Source organism: Phocoena phocoena, chromosome 5 (genome assembly GCF_963924675.1).
Source record: "Phocoena phocoena chromosome 5, mPhoPho1.1, whole genome shotgun sequence".
NCBI classification, from domain to species: domain Eukaryota; kingdom Metazoa; phylum Chordata; class Mammalia; order Artiodactyla; family Phocoenidae; genus Phocoena; species Phocoena phocoena.
The window spans coordinates 113,413,055-113,437,476 of record NC_089223.1 but is presented as its reverse complement, the minus strand read 5'-3'; the positions used below and the strand labels follow the sequence as shown (position 1 = coordinate 113,437,476).

At 36.1% G+C, this 24,422-nt stretch overlaps 1 protein-coding gene across 1 annotated transcript; it reads right to left on the bottom strand.

Moving 5' to 3' along the window:
- Nucleotides 1-12,442: 12,442 nt before the first annotated feature.
- Nucleotides 12,443-13,576, bottom strand: LOC136123520 (syntenin-1-like). The gene is given in 3 exon segments (XM_065877799.1): nucleotides 12,443-13,011; nucleotides 13,014-13,287; nucleotides 13,544-13,576. Coding segments are annotated over 3 exon segments (876 nt in total).
- Between the last annotated feature and the right edge of the window lie 10,846 nt (nucleotides 13,577-24,422).

The window sequence follows — 24,422 nt, the reverse complement described above, 5'->3', positions numbered from 1 at the left end:
TGAAAAAGAAGAAGTAACAACTGACACTGCAGAAATACAAAGGATCATGAGAGATTACTACAAGCAACTCTATGCCAATAAAATGGACAACCTGGAAGAAATGGACAAATTCTTAGAAATGCACAACCTGCCAAGACTGAATCAGGAAGAAATAGAAAATATGAACAGACCAATCACAAGCACTGAAATTGAGACTGTGATTAAAAATCTTCCAATAAACAAAAGCCCAGGACCACATGGCTTCATAGGCGAATTCTATCAAACATTTAGAGAAGAGCTAACACCTATCCATCTCAAACTCTTCCAAAATATATCAGAGGGAGGAAGACTCACAAACTCATTCTACGAGGCCACCATCACCCTGATACCAAAACCAGACAAAGATGTCACAAAGAAAGACAACTACAGGCCAATATCACTGATGAACATAGATGCAAACATCCTCAACAACATACTAGCAAACAAAATCCAACAGCACATTAAAAAGATCATACATCATGATCAAGGGGGGTTTATCCCAGGAATTCAAGGATTCTTCAATAACACAAATCAATAAATGTGATAAACCATATTAACAAATTGAAGGAGAAAAACCAAAAGATCATCTCAATAGGTGCAGAAAAAGCTTTTGACAAAATTCAACACCCATTTATGATAAAAACCCTGCAGAAAGTAGGCATAGAGGGAACTTAACTGGACATAATAAAGGCCATATATGACAAACCCACCCCCAAACATCATTCTTAATGGTGAAAAACTGAAACCATTTCCACTAAGATCAGGAACAAGAAAAGGTTGCCCACTCTCACCACTATTATTATTCAATAAAATTTTGCAAGTTTTAGCCACAGCACTCAGAGAAGAAAAAGAAATAAAAGGAAACCAAATCAGAAAAGAATAAATAAAGCTGGCATTGTTTGCAGATGACATGACACTATACATAGAGAATCCTAAAGATGCTACCAGAAAACTGCTAGAGCTAATCAATGAATTTGGTAAAGTAGAAGGATACAAAATTAATGCACAGAAATCTCTGGCATTCCTATACACTAATGATGAAAAATCTGAAAGAGAAATTAAGGAAACACTCCCATTTACCATTGCAACAAAAAGAATAAAATACCTAGGAATAAACCTACCTAAGGAGACAAAAGACCTGTATTCAGAAAACTATAAGACACTGATGAAAGAAATTAAAGATGATACAAACAGATGGAGAGATATACCATGTTCTTGGATGGGAAGAATCAATATTGTGAAAATGACTCTACTACCCAAAGCAATCTACAGATTCAATGCAATCCCTATCAAACTACCACTGGCATTGTTCACTGAACTAGAACAAAAAATTTCACAATTTCTATGAAACACAAAGACCCTGAATAGCCAAAGCAATCTTGAGAACTAAAAGTGGAGCTGGAGGAATCAGGCTCCCTGACTTCAGACTATACTACAAAGCTACAGTAATGAAGACAGTATGGTACTGGCACAGAAACAGAAATATAGATCAATGGAACAGGATAAAAAGCCCAGAGATAAACCCACGCACATAGGGACACCTTATCTTTGGTAAAGGAGGCAAGAATATATAGTGGAGAAAAGACAGCCTCTTCAATAAGTGGTGCTGGGAAAACTGGGCAGCTACATGTAAATGTATGAAATTAGAACACTCCCTAACATCATACACAAAAATAAACTCAAAATGGATTAAGGCCCTAAATGTAAGGTCAGACACTATCAAACTCTTAGAGGAAAACATAGGTAGAACACTCTATGACATAAATCACAGCAAGATCCTTTTTGACCCACCTCCTAGAGAAATGGAAATAAAAACAAAAATAAACAAATGGGACCTAATAAAACTTCAAAGCTTTTGCACAGCAATGGAAACTATAAGCAAGACAAAAAGACAACCTTCAGATTGGGAGAAAATATTCGCAAATGAATCAACTGACAAAGGATTAATCTCCAAAATATATAAACAGATCATGCAGTTCAATATTTAAAAAAACTAACGACCCAATCAAAACATGGGCAGAAGACCTAAATGGACCTTTCTCCTAAGAAGACATACAGATGGCCAAGAGGCACATGTAAAGCTGCTCAACATCACTGATTATTAGAGAAAGGGAAATCAAAAATACAATGAGGTATCACCTCACACCGGTTAGAATGGGCATCATCAGAAAATCTACAAACAACAAATGCTGAAGAGGGTGTGGAGAAAAGGGAAACCTCTTGCACTGTTTGTGGAAATGTAAATTGATACAGCCATTATGGAGAACAGTATGGAAGTTCCTAAAAAAACTAAAAATAGAACTACAGTATGACCCAGCAATCCCAGTACTGGGCAGATACCCAGAGAAAACCATAATTCAAAAAGGCACATGCACCCCAATGTTCATTGCAGTACTATTTACAATAGCCAGGTCATGGAAGCAACCTAAATGCCCATCGACAGATGAATGGATAAAAAAGATGTGGTACATATATACAATGGAATATTACTCAGCCATAAAAAGGAATGAAATTGGGTCATTTGTAGAGACATGAATGGACCTAGAGACTGTCACACAGAGTGAAGTAAGTCAGAAAGAGAAAAACAAATATCATATATTAATGCATGTATGTGGAATCTAGAAAAATGGTACAAATGAACCAGTTTGCAAGGCAGAAATAGAGACACAGATGTAGAGTATGAAAGTATGGACACCAAGGGGGTAAAGTGGAGGCAGGTAGCAGTGGTAATGGTGGGATGAATTGGGAGGTTGGGATTGACATATATACACTAATATGTATAAAATAGATAACTAATAAGAAACTGCTGTATAAAAAATAATAAAATACAAATTTTAAAAACAGACAAAAAAACAAAGAAACAAAAGCAAGCAAAAAAAAAATTCATGCCAAGTTCAGCTTACTGATTATTTACCAATTGTAATACTATATGTACTTAAGTGTGCATATTAAAAAAAAAACTACAAAGGCACATTTCTTTAAAAAATGGCCAAAAAGGCTATATAATCCTCTTTTGGGATCTTTTTCCCCATAGTTCTGAAGTTCCAAAATTATAGGTTGACTTTTACTATTAAGTGAAAACACACAAATACTTTCCTACTGACCTGTGAGTAGATTAATACGAGTCTATGTGGCTTAATCCTTCCAGAATAACATTTGGTAGGACTATCAATGTTATACTAGGAAATTAAACCCACGTTCTCTCCAGGAAAACATGGAAGAAATATGATAATCCAACGATTCTCTTGGAGCCTACTTGCAAAATTTTAATTTTGACCCCTTCAGACTAGCTTGATCCCATACTAGATTTAAAAGACTAGTCTTTTTAAAAAGTGCTTGTATTTTTGGACAATTCAATCTAAAAACATTATAAAAATTGAATATGTTTGTAAATTTTATTGGCTTCTACTCCCACTTCTGATCTCTTTTGCTGAGCAACCAGTTCTTATGCCAACTAATTCCTTGTTTCTTCACACTGTAGATATGTCATATATGCTTGGCAAATCTGCTCTAGAGCTTTGCTCTTTGAAGCGTAGTCTGTGGTCACACATGGCTCACAGAGGAGCAGACTAGAAATGAAGACTCTCAGGCTCCACCTCAGACCTACTGTATCAGAATTCGCACTTTTAAGAGTAACCCTAGATGGCTGGTTTGCACTTTAAAGGTTGAAGAAAACTCCTCTTAGGATTTCTTTGTAATTACTCTTTGGAACAACAGTTCTCAGCCCTAGTTGCACATAAGAATCACCTGGGGAACTTTCAAAATTCCTAGTCCTGTTGCCCAGGGCACACACTTGTCTATAGCAGAATCACTGGATATGGTCCAGGTATCAGTATATTTTAATGATCCCCTGATGATTCCAATGTGCAATCAAGATTGAGACTCTTTAGAGTGAATCAGAATCACCTGGTGATATTCTCAAAACACAGATTCTGGCCCTCAAAGGCCCCGAATTCCTGATTTAGTAGGTAATAGGTGGGATCTAAGATGTACCTTGAACAAGTCCCAAGTTGCTGTTGCTGCTACTCAGGTAGCCATGCTTTGAGAAATACGAACTTAGAGGATGTGACTCAGAGGGGAAAATTTCAAAAATTGTTGCCTAGGAAAAAGTATTACTCCCTCTCCAGCCTATCTCCTGCTATTCCTTATAAATAAATTGATGAATTCAATATTTATGAGCCTTCTGACACCCTGAACTTCTTTACTCTGAAACCCATATCTTTACTGTTCTTCAGAAACCCAATCACCGAGCCGCATCATGGCTATTTTTTTCAGCACCCAGAACAGTTCCACCAAAAAAAAGTCAGACTTCATACTAGATAGATACACTTGAACACAACCCAAGAAATACTGACAGCATACTCTTCTTTCCGGATTTTTTCATCCCAATAAATGACATCACTGTTTACCTCAACTATGTGATCTATTATGTCCCAGAGTCATCTTTGATTCTCTTTTCTCTTTTACATCATTTCCAATATGCCAACAAGTTCTACTGATAATTTCCTTGTAACACCTTACTCATATCTTCTCTTTTCCCTATTTACCATGAGCAATCATCTTAGTCTCTGTTTCCTCACAGATGGTTGTGTCTTTCCCTATCCTCATCCACTCAGGCACTGACTGAATTGTTAAAATACAAACTGCTTGTCACACACAAATCTTGCTTCCACAATTAAAAAGTGCCAATATTTCTCCATTACACATAAAATAAAATCCAAAATAAATAGGGCATTCAGAATACGTCCACAATCTTCTCCCTCAGTACACCTTTCCAAACTATCTCCCACAACTTTTCTTCATAAGCCTGCTGAATTTCCAAACCCACTGAATCTCTCATGATTCCATAAACATGCTATTTATTTCCATTCTTTTACATATATATATATCAAATAGAATATATATTCTATGTAGTTCTATATAATTCTATAATATATAACTAGAAACCAACTCTTCACTGTTGTTTTAAAATACAATTCAGTCTTTAAGACTCAGGTCTCATATTTCCTCGAATTCAAAGTCTTCCTCAATACCCTTGAGTAGAAAAATAACTTTTTCCATTTTACCATTTAGTATTTTCCTATTGATGGTTTTACATCAATATGTCTTTCTGTATTCACAATAGTGTCCCTCACAGCATTTAGCAATATCTGGCTCTCAAAAAAATTGTTGCATTTGTTATTACATAAATGGCAGAATTATCATCAAATAGTAATTCTTTGCCCTTCAATATTGTAACCTTGCCCCACTTCAAACATATACCAAAAAAGATAGACTCAGGGAAAATTCTCTCTTTACTGTAGATACGGAATTCTTTTCCATTAGTTCATATGGATTAGATAATCCTGACGATGCCATTAGCAGTTACTGCAGTTCTCTAAAAGCGTAAGTTCAAATCATCAATCAGGTTTCCAAAGCCATATTTTAGCCCATTCCTATAATAAGAAGAGAATTGGGGTAGGAAAATGATGGGGAAAACTTTTTTCTCATTAGGTAAAACTATATTCCTGCCACTATGAAACTAATAAAAACGACCATTTATTTTCTGTCAATTTCAAATACAGCTCTTTCACATACATTTTTATACCAACATCGAGATGGAGAGAAAATTTTCCTGTCTTTCCAGTTGAGCAAACTGAGACACAGGGAAACTAAATAATTTCCATGTCAGATAATTAGTGACAGGTTTAAGATATAGCTAGTAGTCTGCTTTTTAACACACCAGAAGACTTTACAGCCAATAGCTGCTTTCCATTTCAATTACATGTGCAGTCTGGAGCATGCCGAGAGCGTGATAAATGACATGATGTTTGTTATACTATTGAAGTCCAGAACTGGAGGACAAAACTACAGAATTAAACTAAAACCAACTTCATAGAAAGATATTAAACTAGCAAATATTTACACGTTCTAACTTTACAAATTACTAATAGCAATTTAGTAACTGAATTATGCATTTAATATTACTAAATAGTAATTTGGTAGACAAATATATTTCAAGAAGAATAAGTGAATCTTACTTCTTAAAAGGATCATTTGAATGTCAGCATGAGTCAGAGTAAGAAAAAGACAACACCTTAACTAGTTCAGAAGTTACCTAGCTAATACTGTGATGTAATCACATAAATTAATTCAGAAACAACCAAATTATTCAGAAGATGAGAGGTAAGAATATAAAATATATATAGACAGCTTCATTAAATTTAATATATCCTTCCCTCCCTTAATAAAGACAGTAGATTAAATGTAGTTAAGAATTTACTTGATGACTCAGGGTAATTATTTTATAATTATTTTATAATTACAGTTCTGTACTACAGTATGGAAACATTCCTTCCCCTCCCCCTATCCTTGACTTGGTACTATGTGTAAGTCGTATCTTGCTTTTTGCCAAAAATTCTGGCAGACATCTATGTTGTTCTCATTGCTCCTGTGTCTTTTCCTCTTTGACCTGTCACTTGTTTTTGCTGTCAGACTTTTTTTTGTTTCTTTGTTATCCCATGGCTCATTTCTATTCTCCAGTTGTAAATTAGGATGGATTTGAGGAGATTTCAGAAAACCAAACCATAAAACTATCAGAAAAATGCTGTCAAATACAGAAATTTGTTCTTTTCATTTTCACTTGAGAAAATAGTATGGGGGAAAAAGCCCAGTAAAAGAACGGGATCTGTCCCAGTAAAACAAGGAAGGTCAGTCATGCTGGAAGTAGAATCACAAAGGGACCCTGATTTGAAATACAAAAAGCCATCCTGTACTATTCCAAGTATCTTGGACATGGGGAAATAAATGTGACCTTGTAGGTTATTGAGACCTGAGAATTGCCCTATTGAAGAAAGAAAACAGACTTTAGAGCCTGAGACCAACCCTAAATTTAGGGGTGAATTTTTTAAGGAGCCACTCTCTTTGAAAAGATAAGGATTGTATTCCAGATGAAAGCAAGTCTAGCAAGACAGTCAGCCCATGCAGGATCTTTTAGAGGTTATAACACGTTTCCTTGCACATCAGCATCCAGTCTTGGGTTTCCTGTCCATCTCCCATATCAGTATTTCAGATTAAAATTCCCTCTGATGAGCATGAAACTTTCACTGAGTCTGTAACCTTTGTTCTTGGTTCAGTTATGAGAACTCTTGGCAGAGGGCAGTAAAGAGAAGTGGGACTTTCCCTATACGACAGTCACAGTAATAATGGGAGGATAGTGGCACTGGTGTTTTGAGAGGTTAATCACAGTGAAGCACCCAGACAGCCCTGAGAGTGGCAGGGAGAAGATGGCAGTGTGGAGAAGCAACTGCCACTTGATTTGAAAGGCATGTGTGAAATATATTTTTTTTACTTCTTACTGTACCACAGAAAGATGACCCTTAAATAGGAGAGGTCACAAGTTACAATTTGAATGATAATAAATAGACTTTATAACTACTGTTTATTTCATTAATTTCACTTACAGTGCTTTCCTGATTTGTTCAAGATCATTTCAGAAGTCTGAGGTTGCTGTAAAGTGCTTATTAGTTTAGTGGTCACTTTAAGCACCAGTATTGTCACGTACGTTTGCCAAAGCTAAGTAAAAGATTAAAATCTGGGGGTGCTCTGGAAAGTGAGTGTGTGCTGCCCTGGATCCACACAGTTAATAACCACACACATACACACACACACACACACACACACACACACACGGACTCCAGAAAGAAAGAAAGAGTATGCAGTCTGCGCTGTAAATCATTTTCCTATTTTTATAATATGCACATTTAGACATTTTGCTGGTCTAAATTATCCTTATCTGTTAAAGGCATACATCATGTTCTTCTCAAGCAAATTGTTGTAAGAAATATTTAAATGTCTAAGGTGGATTACAGTACATTAGAGGTATATTTTAAGATCATATTTTTCTTTGGGAGCTTTCACACTCTATTAGAGAAGGTGCTATTAATCATTAACTAGGATGAATTGAAGAGCCATATTGAAATTGCAACACAAGGATTAGTTCTCTACTGGAAATTAGAAGATAGAGTAAGAATTTGTAATTAATCAGCCCCCAATTTTTGGTATCTCTGAATATGTATCTTTCTGAACCAAACTTCAGAATGGAGTGTTGCTGTTTTGTGTCAATAGCTGTGCTAATATGGTAGCCACTAACCATATGTGGACATTTGAATACAAGTTTAAGTTAACTGCAGTTAAATAAAATAAAAATTGTGTCCCTCAGTTACACTAACCATATTTCAGGTGCCCAACAGTCATGTTTGGCCTAGTGGCTACCATATTGAATACAGATGTAGAACATGTCCATCATCTCAGGAAGTTCTATTGAATAGTGCTGGTGTGTAGGATGATTTTCCTTTTTTCCTTCTACATTACCCAGGTACACATTAAAATGTAAGCCATTATGCCAACATTTGAGAATGGCATACCCCAATATGCTGACTAGCTAAAATGGAAGACAGTTTAGTGATACAAACACATCTTTTTTTCTACCTTTTCTTTCCTGGACTTAAGATACAGTAAGGTTTAAATGCTTTCAGTGGTTAGCTAGGTTGAGTATACCCTTGAAAAAGGAAATCCAGTTGCTTATTTTCCCCATATACTGGGATATTATTTCTTGGATTCAGCCTTGGGGAATGATAATATACAATTTGGGAAATAAAATGAAAGAAAACTGCAGTCCCCTCCCCTTCCAGGTAACAGGAGAGCAGAGAGACATATACTTGTTTATGGACCATCAAATAGTTCCATGAATTAAAGATCCTTGCACTAAATTCAGGTCTCTTCTGTGAATTCCCAACGGGTATTAAATTTAAATACCTCTCAGGTTCTCATCATAAGGCCATTAGGACAAACATAAGATCTTTGTTGGTATAATTTCCTTTCTCTTCCTCCAGGTAACTGTATTTTGAAAAGGTAATCAAGATTAGGAATTGCCTTCATTCAGGCAGAGATGGGATTTAGTTAAATAGGCATAACCGATTAAGAAATGCTCTATGTATTTGAAGATGAGAAATCTACTAACTGGTCTGAGGCATCACAGTAATGTAATGGATGGTGGACAGACAGGTTCTAGTCTGAGTACCAGCCTATTACAGCCACAGAGATGTTGAGATTTTGTGGAGTCTCAGAGTGAGCAAAAAACCACTAAGACTTAGCAGGTTTCTAGGGAGCTGTTGAAAAAAAGAAATACACCAGAGGTTTAGCTGTGGATTAGTTGTGCCTTGAGCACTCAACAGTCAGGATTTCTGTCAAGATTTGAAAACAATGCCATCTGATAGTCATTAGCTTGAATTATCAGCAGGTCTTGGAAGCTTTGAACTTTCTGGTGATTATGTGCCCTTTATCCAGTCTTTTGCCACCATATGTGCTTTTTTTAGTCAGAGTATGTTACATTAACTGGTTTCAGAAGTCTGGGTGACCCAAATATACAACTCTAATGTCTCAAATAAAGAACATAGGACTGTAATTGAATAATGCCATGCTGCATACTTGAATACTATGAATATTATGAATACTAGCAGTTACGATTTGACATATGGTTAATATGGTGTGTCTGGATGAGTTACTTAAATATGGTCAAGAACTTAAAAGGAACCCATCCACACAAATCACAATTACTGCTCCTGCTGATAGATTATCTGGGAGGAAATAAAAGGATATCTTAGGGAAGCCAGCTCTGGTGAGTCTGTGGCAGAGACCCTGCCTCATATGACCTCTCAGACTGCCTAACCTATTGACATCACTTCATGATGATGCTACCAAGTAGAACTTTACCTGGTCCCAAAGAAACTTTTTTTTTTTATCACAGAAAATCTTCTGAGAAGGGTAAAATGCCCAGTACAATAAGCTAGTAAAAATTACTTCAACTAGATTGTTCTTGTACAAAGACCTTGCCCATATCATCTAAACCATGGGTGGGAAATTAGTTGGAAAACTAATTTGTAGCAAGAGCATTTTATTTATTCTGTTGCTCAGAATAGGGAGGTTCTGGGGTATAACTTAGGAGACAGTGACCAGGAGTTGCTGTAGGATTGCTTAGCATATACCATATCTGTGATTTAGCAGGGCCAGAGACCCTGTAAGTTAGCTCAGGGAATCAAGGAATAGAGAAAAACAGATTGTCTTACAAAACAGCCCAACATGTGCTAATATTAGTAAGCACCTTAATCGCTTAGCTTTAAAAAAAAAGAGAGAGCCCTATTTAGTGGGAAAAGAACAAACCCATCCTTATATACCATATATATAAGGCCAGTCCATATACCCTATATTTAAACATGTAAAAGTTATAAATTAGAATAACAAATTGTTAAATCAAATTGTTCCCTGTAGACAATTAAATCTTCATAATTATATTTTTTAATGTAAATAAAATCATTGTTTTTATATTATTGAAAGTTGGCACAAGAAAATCAAAGACAACTAAATCTTTTTTTGCCCACCTTTTGATGTTCTACTGATGAGCCGACAATGTTTGAATAATAAATGGAACACTGATAATTTATAAATGATTTTGTATTTAGCTCATAAGATTTATTTCTTATCTTACATACATCAAAATCACTATTCTGGGATAAAGAAGATGTGGTGTGTATATATATATATATATATATATATATATATATATATATACACAATGGAATACTATTCATCCATTAAAAAGAATGAAATAATGCCATTTGCAGCAACATGGATAGAATGAGAGTTTATCATACTAAGTAAAGTCAGAAAGAGAAAGACAAATACCATATGATATCACTTATATGTGGAATCTAAAATATGACACAAATGAACTTATTAACGAAACAGACTCACAGACATAGAGAACAGACTTATGGTTGCTAAGGAAGAGGAGAGGTGGGGGAGGGATGGATTGGGAGTTTGGGATTAGCAGATGCAAATAATTATAAAATGGATAAACAACAAGGTCCTACTATATAGCAAAGGGAACTATATTCAATATCCTATGATCAACCATAATGGAAAAGAACAGGTAATAGAATACATATATATAAATATTCTATTATATATATATAATTGAATCACTTTGCTGTATAACAGAAAGTAACACAACATTGTACATCAACTATACTTCAATAAAAAATAAATTGAAAACAGTTCCTCTTTTCCAACTGCAAAAAAAACCCATCATCATTCTGTAATAATCAAGATATGCACATAAATTTTTGGACCTGTGGTAGGCGGAATTCTAAGGTGGCCCTACAAAGTATCCTAGCCCCTAGTATACCCGGGACTCCCATTTATTGCATTCAACCAAGGGCTAATCTAGCTTTGCTGTGAAGGTATTTTGCAAATGTAATTAAGATCTAGAATCAGTTTACCTTAAAATAGATTATTTTTTTTCAGACTAAAATCTAACTTTATTTATACATTTTCAATTAAAATAGAATAGGCATAAACCAAAGAGAAGGAAAAACAAATCAGGATGAAGTGTCGCTGTCATTCTGTTTGCAGGGAGGGGGTCAGGAAATGGAACAAATGACCAGGATAGCATTCTAAGACATCCCAGAGCAGCTAGGTTACATGTAAGTGCCAAAACCAAGTATTATCCCACTTAATCTACACATGAAAAAGAAGTCAAGGTTTATCCTATTTAGTACAAGAATTTTTACATTACATATATAGTGATTCATTTCTCAGAAAGTGATACCAGTAACTTTTAGAGGAAAAGTTTCCATTACACAAGGACTAGAAAATCTCAAATGCAACTAAGCAGCTGTGCTATTGCTCAATATGTACCGTTACACTGCTCTGGGCTAGTGTCCGTTTCAGTTTAACAGAGAACTGCATTTGGGGTTTTAGAAAGGCAGCAATAGTTTGGCTTTTATTCTAGATGCTTAACGTTGTTTGTTAAGGTGATAGTCCAAGCATATTAAGTAAAGGTAGTTAAAACGTAATGATAGTCAATATAGTCTCTTGCAGCCTACATACACTGTATAATAATGCTTACATGGAATGAAACCAGTGTTACTTAATTGGTGTTTTATACAAACAGAACTGAAAGAAAAAAGTAATCGTTCTAAATGTACTATGGTAACAGTAAAAATGCACATATACCATAGAACTAAAGTGATATGAACAGCACTGCCTGATACCCAGGATTGAAGGTGACTGGTTCCAACAAAGCTGAGCCTGTATCAGTCATCCTAATGACACGGGTTGAAAAAGCATCTGGTTTCCAGTAAAGACACTAGTCTATGAAAGTAAGTCTTTCAACTGTAAAATCAGGATAAGGCTACAACTATCTTGAAGTCTGAACAAGATATCAGATCAAACAGTAAGATCCCAGCCCTACTGTAAGACAGGAAAGTCCTCATGCAGCATATGCTTGCTGGCTCCTAGAAAGCTTCATGTGCATAATATAAAGGTAAGTTGCCAGAGACGTAAACGTGAGAACTTCAGTGAAGTTTCTACTGTGCCGTGACTTCTAAACCTCAGGAATGGTGTGATCCATCAAGCTTTTCATAATGCTTGGTGCCATCCGTTTAATAATATGTTCAAATATAAAAACAGGCATGATTGTAATAGTAACTACATTCCCAGCTGTTGACAGTATGTCTGCAATTTGAGAGTCCTTCAGTCCAATGACATTCTGTCTGTTGACCTCACAGATGTTGTGTTCCGTGAGAAGACCATTTCTAGCTGCAGAACTATTTTTCACTATGGATGTGATTTTTCCATTTTTAAAGACAAAGCCAACATGTCCAGTACTGTCCTTATGCATGGTAATTGTCCATTCAAAGGGCCTGTCACGAATGGTCATAGTAATCTTCTCTCCAAAAGCCTGCTTGAGCACCTTGTGTGCTCGGTTGGAGCTCCAGCCAGCACAGTTCTCCCTGTTGATCTGGAGCACCTGGTCCCCGAATCGCAGACCAACCAGCGACGATGGAGAATTTGCCTGGACTAGCTGAACAAATATACCATTATCTATGGATTTAAGCCTGAGCCCAATTTTTCCACCTTGATCCTTACACAAAATGACTTCCCGAATCCCTTAATTTCTGCTCTGCGGATTGCAGTATCATTACCAGTTACAGGAACCACCATATAGTTCATACTGGAAGCTCTTGCTACCAACTGCCCCTGACTTGGTGCTCCAGGGACCATGGCCATATTTGCACGTATTTCTTCTTCATTTAAACTAAGGTCCATGTACTGAGGGAGCTCTGGATACAGTTTAGGATAGAGATTTCCATCTTGAGAGATGGGAGCAGACGCTTCAGACAGAATTGCTGGATTGGCAGGGTTTGCAGAAAAGGCAGTTTGAGCTTGCTGTTACATCTCCAGGCAGCTAGCTTTCTGCTCAGGACATAAAAAGTCTTCTAATGGAAATACCCATATAATTTGCTTCTCCTTAAAGAGGTCAGCCTGATGTAGATTGTAGCCCTCTTTATCTTCCAATCCAACATTTGCCAGTATCAACTGTTTCCTTCTCTTTCTGCTGCTTTCAAAATAAAAAAACTCTGCTCAAAGTCTACTATGGTTAATTTAAAGTTCAATTCCATAAAAACTGAATCACCTTGTCTACCTTCAGGTCTTCAAGAGATGGGTACAGAGACATTTTTGCAGGATTTTCCTCCCAATCAAATCCACCCATAATTGGCTGCTCTGTGGAAATGGAGATGGGCCCTCTAATTATCTGCTCTTCTGCCAGATGGGAAAATGCTGAGCTCTGTCAGCAGAGGAAGCTGGAGGCACACGAGGCCTCGGACCCACACGCTGCAGCCGCCGCCGGTCACTGGCTCAGACTTCTGAGACCCAGAGACAGGACGACGGTGCGCGCCCGAGGACCTCCCACGCCACGCGTCCCAGCCTTCCGCCCGCGCCTTCCCCCCACGCCTTCCGTCTCCTAGAGAGATTCTTTGGGTGGGCCCGACCTAATCACATGAGCCCTTTAAAAGTAGGGATCAAAGAAAAAGAGACTCAAAGCATGAGAAGATTCATTGCACTGTTTCTGGCTTCTAAATGGATGAGGCCACATGACAAGGAATGCAAGCTGCCTCCAGAGCTGAGAGCAACTCTTAGTCCAGCCAGCATCTTGCTATCAGCTCTGTGATACCCTGAGCATGAACTCAGCCAGGTTGTGCTAGACTTCTGACCTGCAGAACTGAGTATTAACACAGGAGTGTTGTTTTAAGCCACTAAATTTGTAATTTGCTGTGTATCAATAGAAAACTAATAGACCTTCATTAAAAGTTATACCGATGACATCTTTAGAGTAATGTGATTGAATGCCACTTTGTTTTTTAAGTCTTGGTTTAACAATTTGTCATACAGAGATTAGAAAATCTTGTTTAGTTTATTTTGATCCTTGGGTCTAATCACTACAGTTAATAAAGATATCTCAAAAGATATATAAATCTTGGCTAAACTTACTAAATAATGATACTTGGAGTTTTATTCCTAGCCATCCATTATACAAAGACTTGCTGAAATTCAAGAAGCAAATTTTATACGTCCTAAGGTTTGTTAATCAGTTATTACAGAAACTACTCAGAAGATATATTTTTGTATTTGTAATAAATGTGTTCAAAATTAACTAAAATTATTTGCTTATAATATTTTAAAACAGGTTAGAAAATTCTCTTGCCAAGTTTTTCACTTTTAAAAATGTGAAATCTGTAACCTATTTTCAGCAGCAAAATCATATGACATGAAGTATTTCCTAGTATACATATCCATTTGCTATTTTTGGTACTTTCACTTGAAAAGCATTTGCTTACTCGATTTTTTGTTTAACTTAACCTTCCTTTTGAAAAGAAAGATTGATTTTTTTTTTTAATTGAAAATAACTTCATGAAGTATACCCCTGCCAGCCAGTGGTCATCACAGAAAAAGAAAAGCTATTTGGAACTCATCTTTTCTGTAAAATAAATTTGGAACTCACCTTAGCTTTTTGCCATGAAATAACCAGTGAACATCTATAAATACCAAAAGTTCTGATAATCTATATCTTATTATGAAATACTATACTGTTTTACTCTTTAAGAAAATGAATTCATAAATCCTTTTAATTGGGCACATGTAAACTGTAATGTGTCCAACAAGGACAAAAGCAAATACACAAAAAGAACACTCCATGAGGACACGAATAGTCTTTTCAATAAATGGTACTGGGTTTACTAGATAGCCCCATGGAAAAAAACGAAGTGTAACCAGACATAAACATTAATTCCAAGTAGACATAAATGTGATAGGAAACCATAAGTCTTTTAGATGATAACATGAGAGATTATCTTCACCATCATGAGGGTGGGCAAAAATTTTGTAAGCAGACACACAAAAATGTATTAACCATAAAAGAAAAGATTGATAAATTGGACTTGACTAATATTGATAACTTCTGTTTATCAAAGATGCCAATAAGAAAATGGAAAAGACAAGCCACGGAGTGGGAGAAGGTATTCATAATACATTGTTCTGGAAAAGGACTGACAAAGGACTCGTATAAAAAATACATAAAGATTAAAAATCAATAACAAAAATAGATAATTCAATTTAAAAATGGGCAAAAGACTTAAAAGGTGTTTCACAAAAGATGATTCCCCAACGACTAATAAGTATGTGAAAAGATGATCCATCTCCCTGGTAATCAAGGAAATGCAAATTAAAATCACAGTTATATTATTGCATATCCAGAATGGCTAAAATTAAAGAAAATAATAATGAATATTGGTGAGTTATATGAAGCAACTGGAACAGTCATGACCTGCCGGCAGGAGTGTAAATTGGAACAATCACCTTGGAAAACAATATGCACTTATCCTATAACACAGTTATCCCATTTCTAGATATATACTCGCCAGAAGTGTGTACATATGTTCCTAAAAAGACATGTACGAAAGTGTTTAGAGCAGCATCACTCCCAAAACCCCAAACTGAAAACATCATAAATTTCCATTAGCATTATAATAAATGAATAAATTGTGACATATTTACACAATGGAATAATATGCAGTCACTAAAATGAACAAAGTACTTAGAACAACTTGGAAGAAATCTCACAAAACATAATGTTGAGAAAAAAACTTTGACACAAAAATGAGCATGGACTGTGTGATTCCATTTATATAAAGTTCAAAAGTAGGCAAAACGAAGCTAGGTTGATAGAAGTCAGGAGAGTCTTTACCTTTGGGGGAGGTGGATGATAAGCGAGCAGGCACCTGAGGAGGCTTTTGAGCTGCTGCGATATTCTGTTATATAGATCTGGGCGCCTTCACTTTGTAAAAATTCACATATCATAGCAGTACACTTATGATTTGTGCACTTTAAGTATATTTTGACAAAGAGTTACTTAAAAAAAGAAGAAGAACACCACAGTGAATCATCCACTGTCCCCTCAATACCCCAAATACTATATATATCAGAAAACCATTTGGACAAAATGAGGATTCCAGGTTCAGTTGGGTATGAAAGGTCAAGAGAGCTTAAGTCCTTTCTGTTGGGTAGGAAAGGTCAAGAGAGCTTAACTCCTTTCTATCTTACATTGAAATATATATGTATATAAAATAAAAGAATGTTTTCTTTCACAAAGTTGCTTTGTATTCTTCCTGGGAATGGCACACTCCACTGTGTGGACCTTTGGTACATACAGTGTAAGGGAGCTGTGGAATTGAGCATGCATACCACACTGGTCACAGGGTGAAGGGTGGGGTGAGGGGCAGTCTTCTCACTAAATTCATCCCTCAGTTCTTGTTATTCCAAGTGCTTCTCTCTAATCCATCTCCTTCAGGGGTGTTACATCAAAAACAGAGGTCTACATTTTAGTGACTCAACAATTATATCACGCTTACTGAGCACAGTTTTATAACAAGAGGAAGTAACATATTATTATAGGTTGTTCTTTATGTATTATTTCTTATTATAAATGCATAACTTCTATTAAATATTTGCATTTAATTGAATCTGTCTTTCTACTCTACCTTAAATTTCTGAATCACTAATGACCTGCTCTGAAGACTGGGAACTCAATAATATGTATCACAAGGACTGTAGTTCAGCTTTCATTACAGACTTTTAAGGCTTTGATGACTGGCCTGAGGACCAAATTCTCATTTGCAACTTTGTTTGTAAGGAAAATATGTTCCACATTTCACTGACCCACAAATGAACTTTTCAGAAGAAAAATAATTTGTAAATTCAGGATTCCTTGTGTAACTGAATTGTAGAAAATTTAAATATCAATAACAAAAATGTGTTTTTTGCGATTTAAATATACTTAAAATATATTTTAAATATATCACATTTAAAAGTAAAATATATTTCTAAAATAGCACAGGAATGGCATAAATAGGGCCTATCTTCTGAGATTAAGGTAAATTAATTAATAGACCAATTTGGGATGGAGATGATGAACAGTCAGGAACAGAATGGTAGACTAAAGTTGACAATTTTTCTCAATTCAAGGATAATATACATTCAATACAAGATTACAAGTAAATCATTATTGTTAAAGTTGGAGAATAGTTTTAGACTCAGTGAAACAGCAAAATGAATGAAAAGCATCCTTTTTAAAGTAGCAGGTAGAGATTCAAGCCAGGCAGGTAACAGTCTTCCTTCTTAATATTTTATTTTATATAATACAGTAGGATTCTTTCACATTTAAAATCTCCTCAATTTCTTTATTGAAAATAATTTAATGTAGTTGTTTAAAGCAAAGTGTTTGAAATCAGACTTTTATTCAAATCTTAATTTTGCTACTTTCTAGTGGTTGACTTTTGACAAATTCTTTACCCCACTGGGTGTCAGTCTTCCCACCTGTGAATTGAATCGCCCCCATGGCCATTGTCAGGAATAAATGACACAGCCCATTTAAAGCACTTGGCACGATATCTGGTATATGGGAAATGTTCAATAAATAGTGTTCTCTGTAAATCTTTATATTTAGTGTGGGTTTAATATTTTCACTTTTGTTTGTCATAAGGGGAGAACAAAAGGTTAACCTTGGATCATATGTTCTACTAATTGATATATAAATTATTGTATTCAGCTCTAGGAAAATAAGAATCCTCCATACAAACACAATGAAAATCATAATTTCATTCAGAAAATTGGTGGAAGTAAATGTCTTATTCAATAAACAGAAGTTTCTGTAAGACCAAGGTAACTCAATTATGTCTTCCATGCAGATGACATAGCTAAATGCACTTTGGAAAAATCAGCTTTACCATTTTTTTAAAAGAAGTTATTACACTAGTTATGAGGTGATAGCTCATGGGGGAGCCATTGATGTTGCTTCTTTTGCTTTTGTTGCTCTCTCTGAAATACATGATATACACCTTAAAATCTGCACTATTAATAGATTTCAAAGAAAAAATGGGGAGGAAAAGGGAAGCATTTGTGCTTTAGTTCAGCATGTGGATGAGAACTGAGGGAAAACAGAAGTGAAAAGGACAGAGATGAGATACAGGGACAACCGTGTCCTGTAATTTTAAAAAAGCCAGATGACAACTGGTAGAGAGTAAGTTCAGGTTTTCAAACAGTGCCAGGAGTCATGGTTTTAACTTTAAAAACACTGATTGTACTCTTGGGACCAAGGGTTTACTTCACATCTGAGTATCCTTGTATATCTATTGTCCTGGGCCATCCAGCTCTCCTTGCCAGATGTTAATTCTACACCCTCTTCCAAGCTTCTTCTGGTTACTGAAACCACCCAACATCACACCTCTCCATGTTCTCTCTACGTTAGTCATCAGGAGAGTCCTTGATTGCCTGATACTCATTGGAAAACAAAATAATTCCATGGGTTATTTTGTTTTGATTTTCAAAATTAGAAGAGTTTAAAGGCCCCTGAGGTGAAGTAAGCAATAGAAAAGAATGAAAACAAACGTGTGAGGTTGGCATGGGATGACAGAATATGGTATACTGAGCGTGATTTCTTTATCCTTATACTAGTCATGTGTGGTTGCAAGGAGAAGCTTTTTCAAACGTGCCGTGTGATGTTATTGAAGCTGAGATGTTTGTTTCCGAAACGATTTTTAATGAAGTCAACCCAAGAAGAACAATTTCTCATAATCAGATTAACACTCCATCATCTTTCTTAATAGTTCAGAACCACTTAAAATGGCTGGATCAGCGACTGACTGAGTATTGGAAATTTTGCTGAGTTCATCATTACACTTCCAACAAAAGGTTTATTGTGGCATCAAATAGAGTAGTAAATACCTGTTTTCTCGTCTGCTCTCCACCTACCTCCTTTCAGTCTTTTTTTTTTTTTCCATCAAATCGTCATTTGGCAAAAATAAGCACTTTCCTTAATTTGAAGCCAACTCTTCAAGTACAGTCATTTTGAAAAATTCAACAGTATTATTATTTACTAACTAGTTATGCTCCATACACATACTTCTTTTTTTTTTTTTTTTTTTTTTTTTTTTTAACATCTTTATTGGGGTATAATTGCTTTACAATGGTGTGTTAGTTTCTGATTTATAACAAAGTGAATCAGCTATACATATACATATGCTCCCATGTGTCTTCCCTCCTGCATCTCCCTCCCTCCCACTCTCCCCCTCCCACCCCTCCAGGCTGTCCCAAAGCCCCGAGCTAATATCCCTGTGCCTTGCGGCTGCTTCCCCCCAGCTATCCACCCCACCACGTTTGTTAGTGTGTATATGTCCATGACTCTCTCTCGCCCTGTCAAAACTCACCCTTCCCCCTCCCCATATCCCCAAGTCCGCTCTCCAGTAGGTCTGCGCCTCCATTCCTGTCTTATCCCTAGGTTCTTCATGACATTTTTTCCCCTCAAATTCCATATATATGTGTTAGCATACGGTATCTGTCTTTGTCTTTCTGACTTACTTCACTCTGTATGACAGACTCTAGGTCTATCCATCTCATTACAAATATCTCAATTTCATTTCTTTTTAAGGCTGAGTAATATTCCATTGTGTATATGTGCCACATCTTCTTTATCCATTCGTCCGATGATGGGCGCTTAGGTTCTTTCCATCTCCGGGCTATTGTAAATAGAGCTGCAATGAACATTTTGGTACATGACTCCTTTTGAATTTTGGTTTTCTCAGGGTATATGCCCAGTAGTGGGATTGCTGGGTCATATGGTAATTCTATTTGTAGTTTTTTAAGGAACCTCCATACTGTTCTCCATAGTGGCTGAACCAATTCACATTCCCACCAGCAGTGCAAGAGTGTCCCCTTTTCTCCACACCCTCTCCAGCATTTATTGTTTCTAGATTTTTTGATGATGGCCATTCTGACTGGTGTGAGATGATATCTCATTGTAGTTTTGATTTGCATTTCTCTAATGATTAATGAGGTTGAGCATTCTTTCATGTGTTTGTTGGCATTCTGTATATCTTCTTTGGAGAAATGTCTGTTTAGGTCTTCTGCCCATTTTTGGATGGGGTTGTTTGTTTTTTTGTTATTGAGCTGCATGAGCTGCTTGTAAATTTTGGAGATTAATCCTTTGTCAGTTGCTTCATTTGCAAATGTTTTCTCCCATTCTGAGGGTTGTCTTTTGGTCTTGATTATGGTTTCCTTTGCTGTGCAAAAGCTTTGAAGTTTCATTAGGTCCCATTTGTTTATTTTTGTTTTTATTTCCATTACTCTAGGAGGTGGGTCAGAAAGGATCTTGCTGTGATTTATGTCATAGAGTGTTCTTCCTATGTTTTCCTCTAAGAGTTTGATAGTTTCTGGCCTTACATTTAGGTCTTTAATCCATTTTGAGCTTATTTTTGTGTATGGTGTTAGGGAGTGATCTAATCTCATACTTTTACATGTACCTGTCCAGTTTTCCCAGCACCATTTATTGAAGAGGCTGTCCTTTCTCCACTGTACATTCCTGCCTCCTTTATCAAAGATAAGGTGTCCATATGTGCATGGGTTTATCTCTGGGCTTTCTATCCTGTTCCACTGATCTATCTTTCTGTTTTTGTGCCAGTACCATACTGTCTTGATTACTGTTGCTTTGTAGTATAGTCTGAAGTCAGGGAGCCTGATTCCTCCAGCTCCTTTTTTCGTTCTCAAAATTGCTTTGGCTATTCGGGGTCTTTTGTGTTTCCATACAAATTGCGAAATTTTTTGTTCTAGTTCTGTGAAAAATGCCAGTGGTAGTTTAATAGGGATTGCATTGAATCTGTAGATTGCTTTGGGTAGTAGAGTCATTTTCACAATGTTGATTCTTCCCATCCAAGAACATGGTATATCTCTCCATCTATTTGTATCATCTTTAATTTCTTTCATCAGTGTCTTATAATTTTCTGCATACAGGTCTTTCGTATCCTTAGGTAGGTTTATTCCTAGATATTTTATTCGTTTTGTTGCAATGGTAAATGGGAGTGTTTTCTTGATTTCACTTTCAGATTTTTCATCATTAGTATATAGGAATGCCAGAGATTTCTGTGCATTAATTTTGTATCCTGCTACTTTACCAAATTCATTGATTAGCTCTAGTAGTTTTCTGGTAGCATCTTTAGGATTCTCTATGTATAGTATCATGTCATCTGCAAACAGTGACAGCTTTACTTCTTCTTTTCCGATGTGGATTCCTTTTATTTCCTTTTCTTCTCTGATTGCTGTGGCTAAAACTTCCAAAACTATGTTGAATAAGAGTGGTGAGAGTGGGCAACCTTGTCTTGTTCCTGATCTTAGTGGAAATGCTTTCAGTTTTTCACCATTGAGGATGATGTTTGCTGTGGGCTTGTCATATATGGCCTTTATTATGTTGAGGAAAGTTCCCTCTATGCCCACTTTCTGGAGGGTTTTTATCATAAATGGGTGTTGAATTTTGTCAAAAGCTTTCTCTGCATCTATTGAGATGATCATATGGTTTTTCTCCTTCAATTTGTTAATATGGTTTATCACATTGATAGATTTGCGTATATTGAAGAATCCTTGCATTCCTGGAATAAACCCCACTTGATCATGGTGTATGATCCTTTTAATGTGCTGTTGGATTCTGTTTGCTAGTATTTTGTTGAGGATTTTTGCATCTATGTTCATCAGTGATATTGGCCTGTAGTTTTCTTTCTTTGTGACATCCTTGTCTGGTTTTGGTATCAAGGTGATGGTGGCCTCGTAGAAGGAATTTGGGAGTGTTCCTCCCTCTGCTATATTTTGGAAGAGTTCGAGAAGGATAGGTGTTAGCTCTTCTCTAAACGTTTGATAGAATTCACCTGTGAAGCCATCTGGTCCTGGGCTTTTGTTTGTTGGAAGATTTTTAATCACACTTTCAATTTCAGTGCTTGTGATTGGTCTGTTCATATTTTCTATTTCTTCCTGATTCAGTCTTGGCAGGTTGTGCATTTCTAAGAATTTGTCCATTTCTTCCAGATTGTCCATTTTATTGGCATAGAGTTGCTTGTAGTAATCTCTCATGATTTTTTTTATTTCTGCAGTGTCAGTTGTTATTTCTCCTTTCTCATTTCTAATTCTATTGATTTGAGTCTTCTCCCTTTTTTTCTTGATGAGTCTAGCTAGTGGTTTATCTATTTTGTTTATCTTCTCAAAGAACCAGCTTTTAGTTTTATTGATCTTTGCTATCGTTTCCTTCATTTCTTTTTCATTTATTTCTGATCTGATTTTTATGATTTCTTTCCTTCTGCTAGCTTTGGGGCTTTTTTGTTCTTCTTTCTCTAATTGCTTGAGGTGCAAGGTTAGGTTGTTTATTCGAGATGTTTCCTGCTTCTTAAGGTGGGCTTGTATTGCTATAAACTTCCCCCTTAGAACTGCTTTTGCTGCATCCCATAGGTTTTGGGTCGTTGTGTCTCCATTGTCATTTGTTTCTAGGTATTTTTTTATTTCCTCTTTAATTTCTTCAGTGATCACTTCATTATTAAGTAGTGTATTGTTTAGCCTCCATGTGCTTGTATATTTTACAGATCTTTTCCTGTAATTGATATCTAGTCTCATGGCGTTGTGGTCAGAAAAGATACTTGATACAATTTCAATTTTCTTAAATTTACCAAGGCTTGATTTGTGACCCAAGATATGATCTATCCTGGAGAATGTTCCATGAGCACTTGAGAAAAATGTGTAATCTGTTGTTTTTGGATGGAGTGTCCTATAAATATCAATTAAGTCCATCTTGTTTAATGTATCATTTAAAGCTTGTGTTTCCTTATTTATTTTCATTTTGGATGATCTGTCCATGGGTGAAAGTGGGGTGTTAAAGTCCCCTACTATGAATGTGTTACTGTCTATTTCCCCTTTTATGGCTGTTAGTATTTGCCTTACGTATTGAGGTGCTCCTATGTTGGGTGCATAAATATTTACAATTGTTATATCTTCTTCTTGGATCGATCCCTTGATCATTATGTAGTGTCCTTCTTTATCCCTTTTAATAGTCCTTATTTTAAAGTCTATTTTGTCTGATATGAGAATTGCTACTCCAGCTTTCTTTTGGTTTCCATTTGCATGGAATATCTTTTTCCATCCCCTTACTTTCAGTCTGTATGTGTCTCTAGGTCTGAGGTGGGTCTCTTGTAGACAGCATATATAAGGGTCTTGTTTTTGTATCCATTCAGCCAATCTGTGTCTTTTGGTGGGAGCATTTAGTCCATTTACATTTAAGGTAATTATCGATATGTATGTTCCTATTCCCATTTTCTATATTGTTTTGGGTTCGTTATTATAGGTCGTTTCCTTCTTTTGCATTTCTTATCTAGAGGAGTTCCTTTAGCATTTGTTGTAAAGCTGGTTTGGTGGTGCTGAACTCTCTCAGCTTTTGCTTGTCTGTAAAGGTTTTAATTTCTCCATCAAATCTGAATGAGATCCTTGCTGGGTAGAGTAGTCTTGGTTGCAGGTTTTTCTCCTTCATCACTTTCAGTATGTCCTGCCACTCCCTTCTGGCTTGTAGGGTTTCTGCTGAGAGATCAGCTGTTAACCTTATGGGGATTCCCTTGTGTGTTATTTGTTGTTTTTCCCTTGCTGCTTTTAATATGCTTTCTTTGTATTTAATTTTTGATAGTTTGATTAATATGTGTCTTGGCGTATTTCTCCTTGTATTTATCCTGTATGGGACTCTCTGTGCTTCCTGGACTTGATTAACTATTTCCTTTCCCATATTAGGGAAGTTTTCAACTATAATCTCTTCAAATATTTTCTCAGTCCCTTTCTTTTTTTCTTCTTCTTCTGGAACCCCTATAATTCGAATGTTGGTGCGTTTAATGTTGTCCCAGAGCTCTCTGAGACTGTCCTCAGCTCTTTTCATTCTTTTTTCTTTATTCTGCTCTGCAGTAGTTATTTCCACTACTTTATCTTCCAGGTCACTTATCCGTTCTTCTGCCTCAGTTATTCTGCTATTGATCCTATCTAGAGTACTTTTAATTTCATTTATTGCGTTGTTCATCGTTGCTTGTTTCATCTTTATGTCTTCTAGGTCCTTGTTAACTGTTTCTTGCATTTTGTCTATTCTACTTCCAAGATTTCGGATCATCCTTACTATCATTATT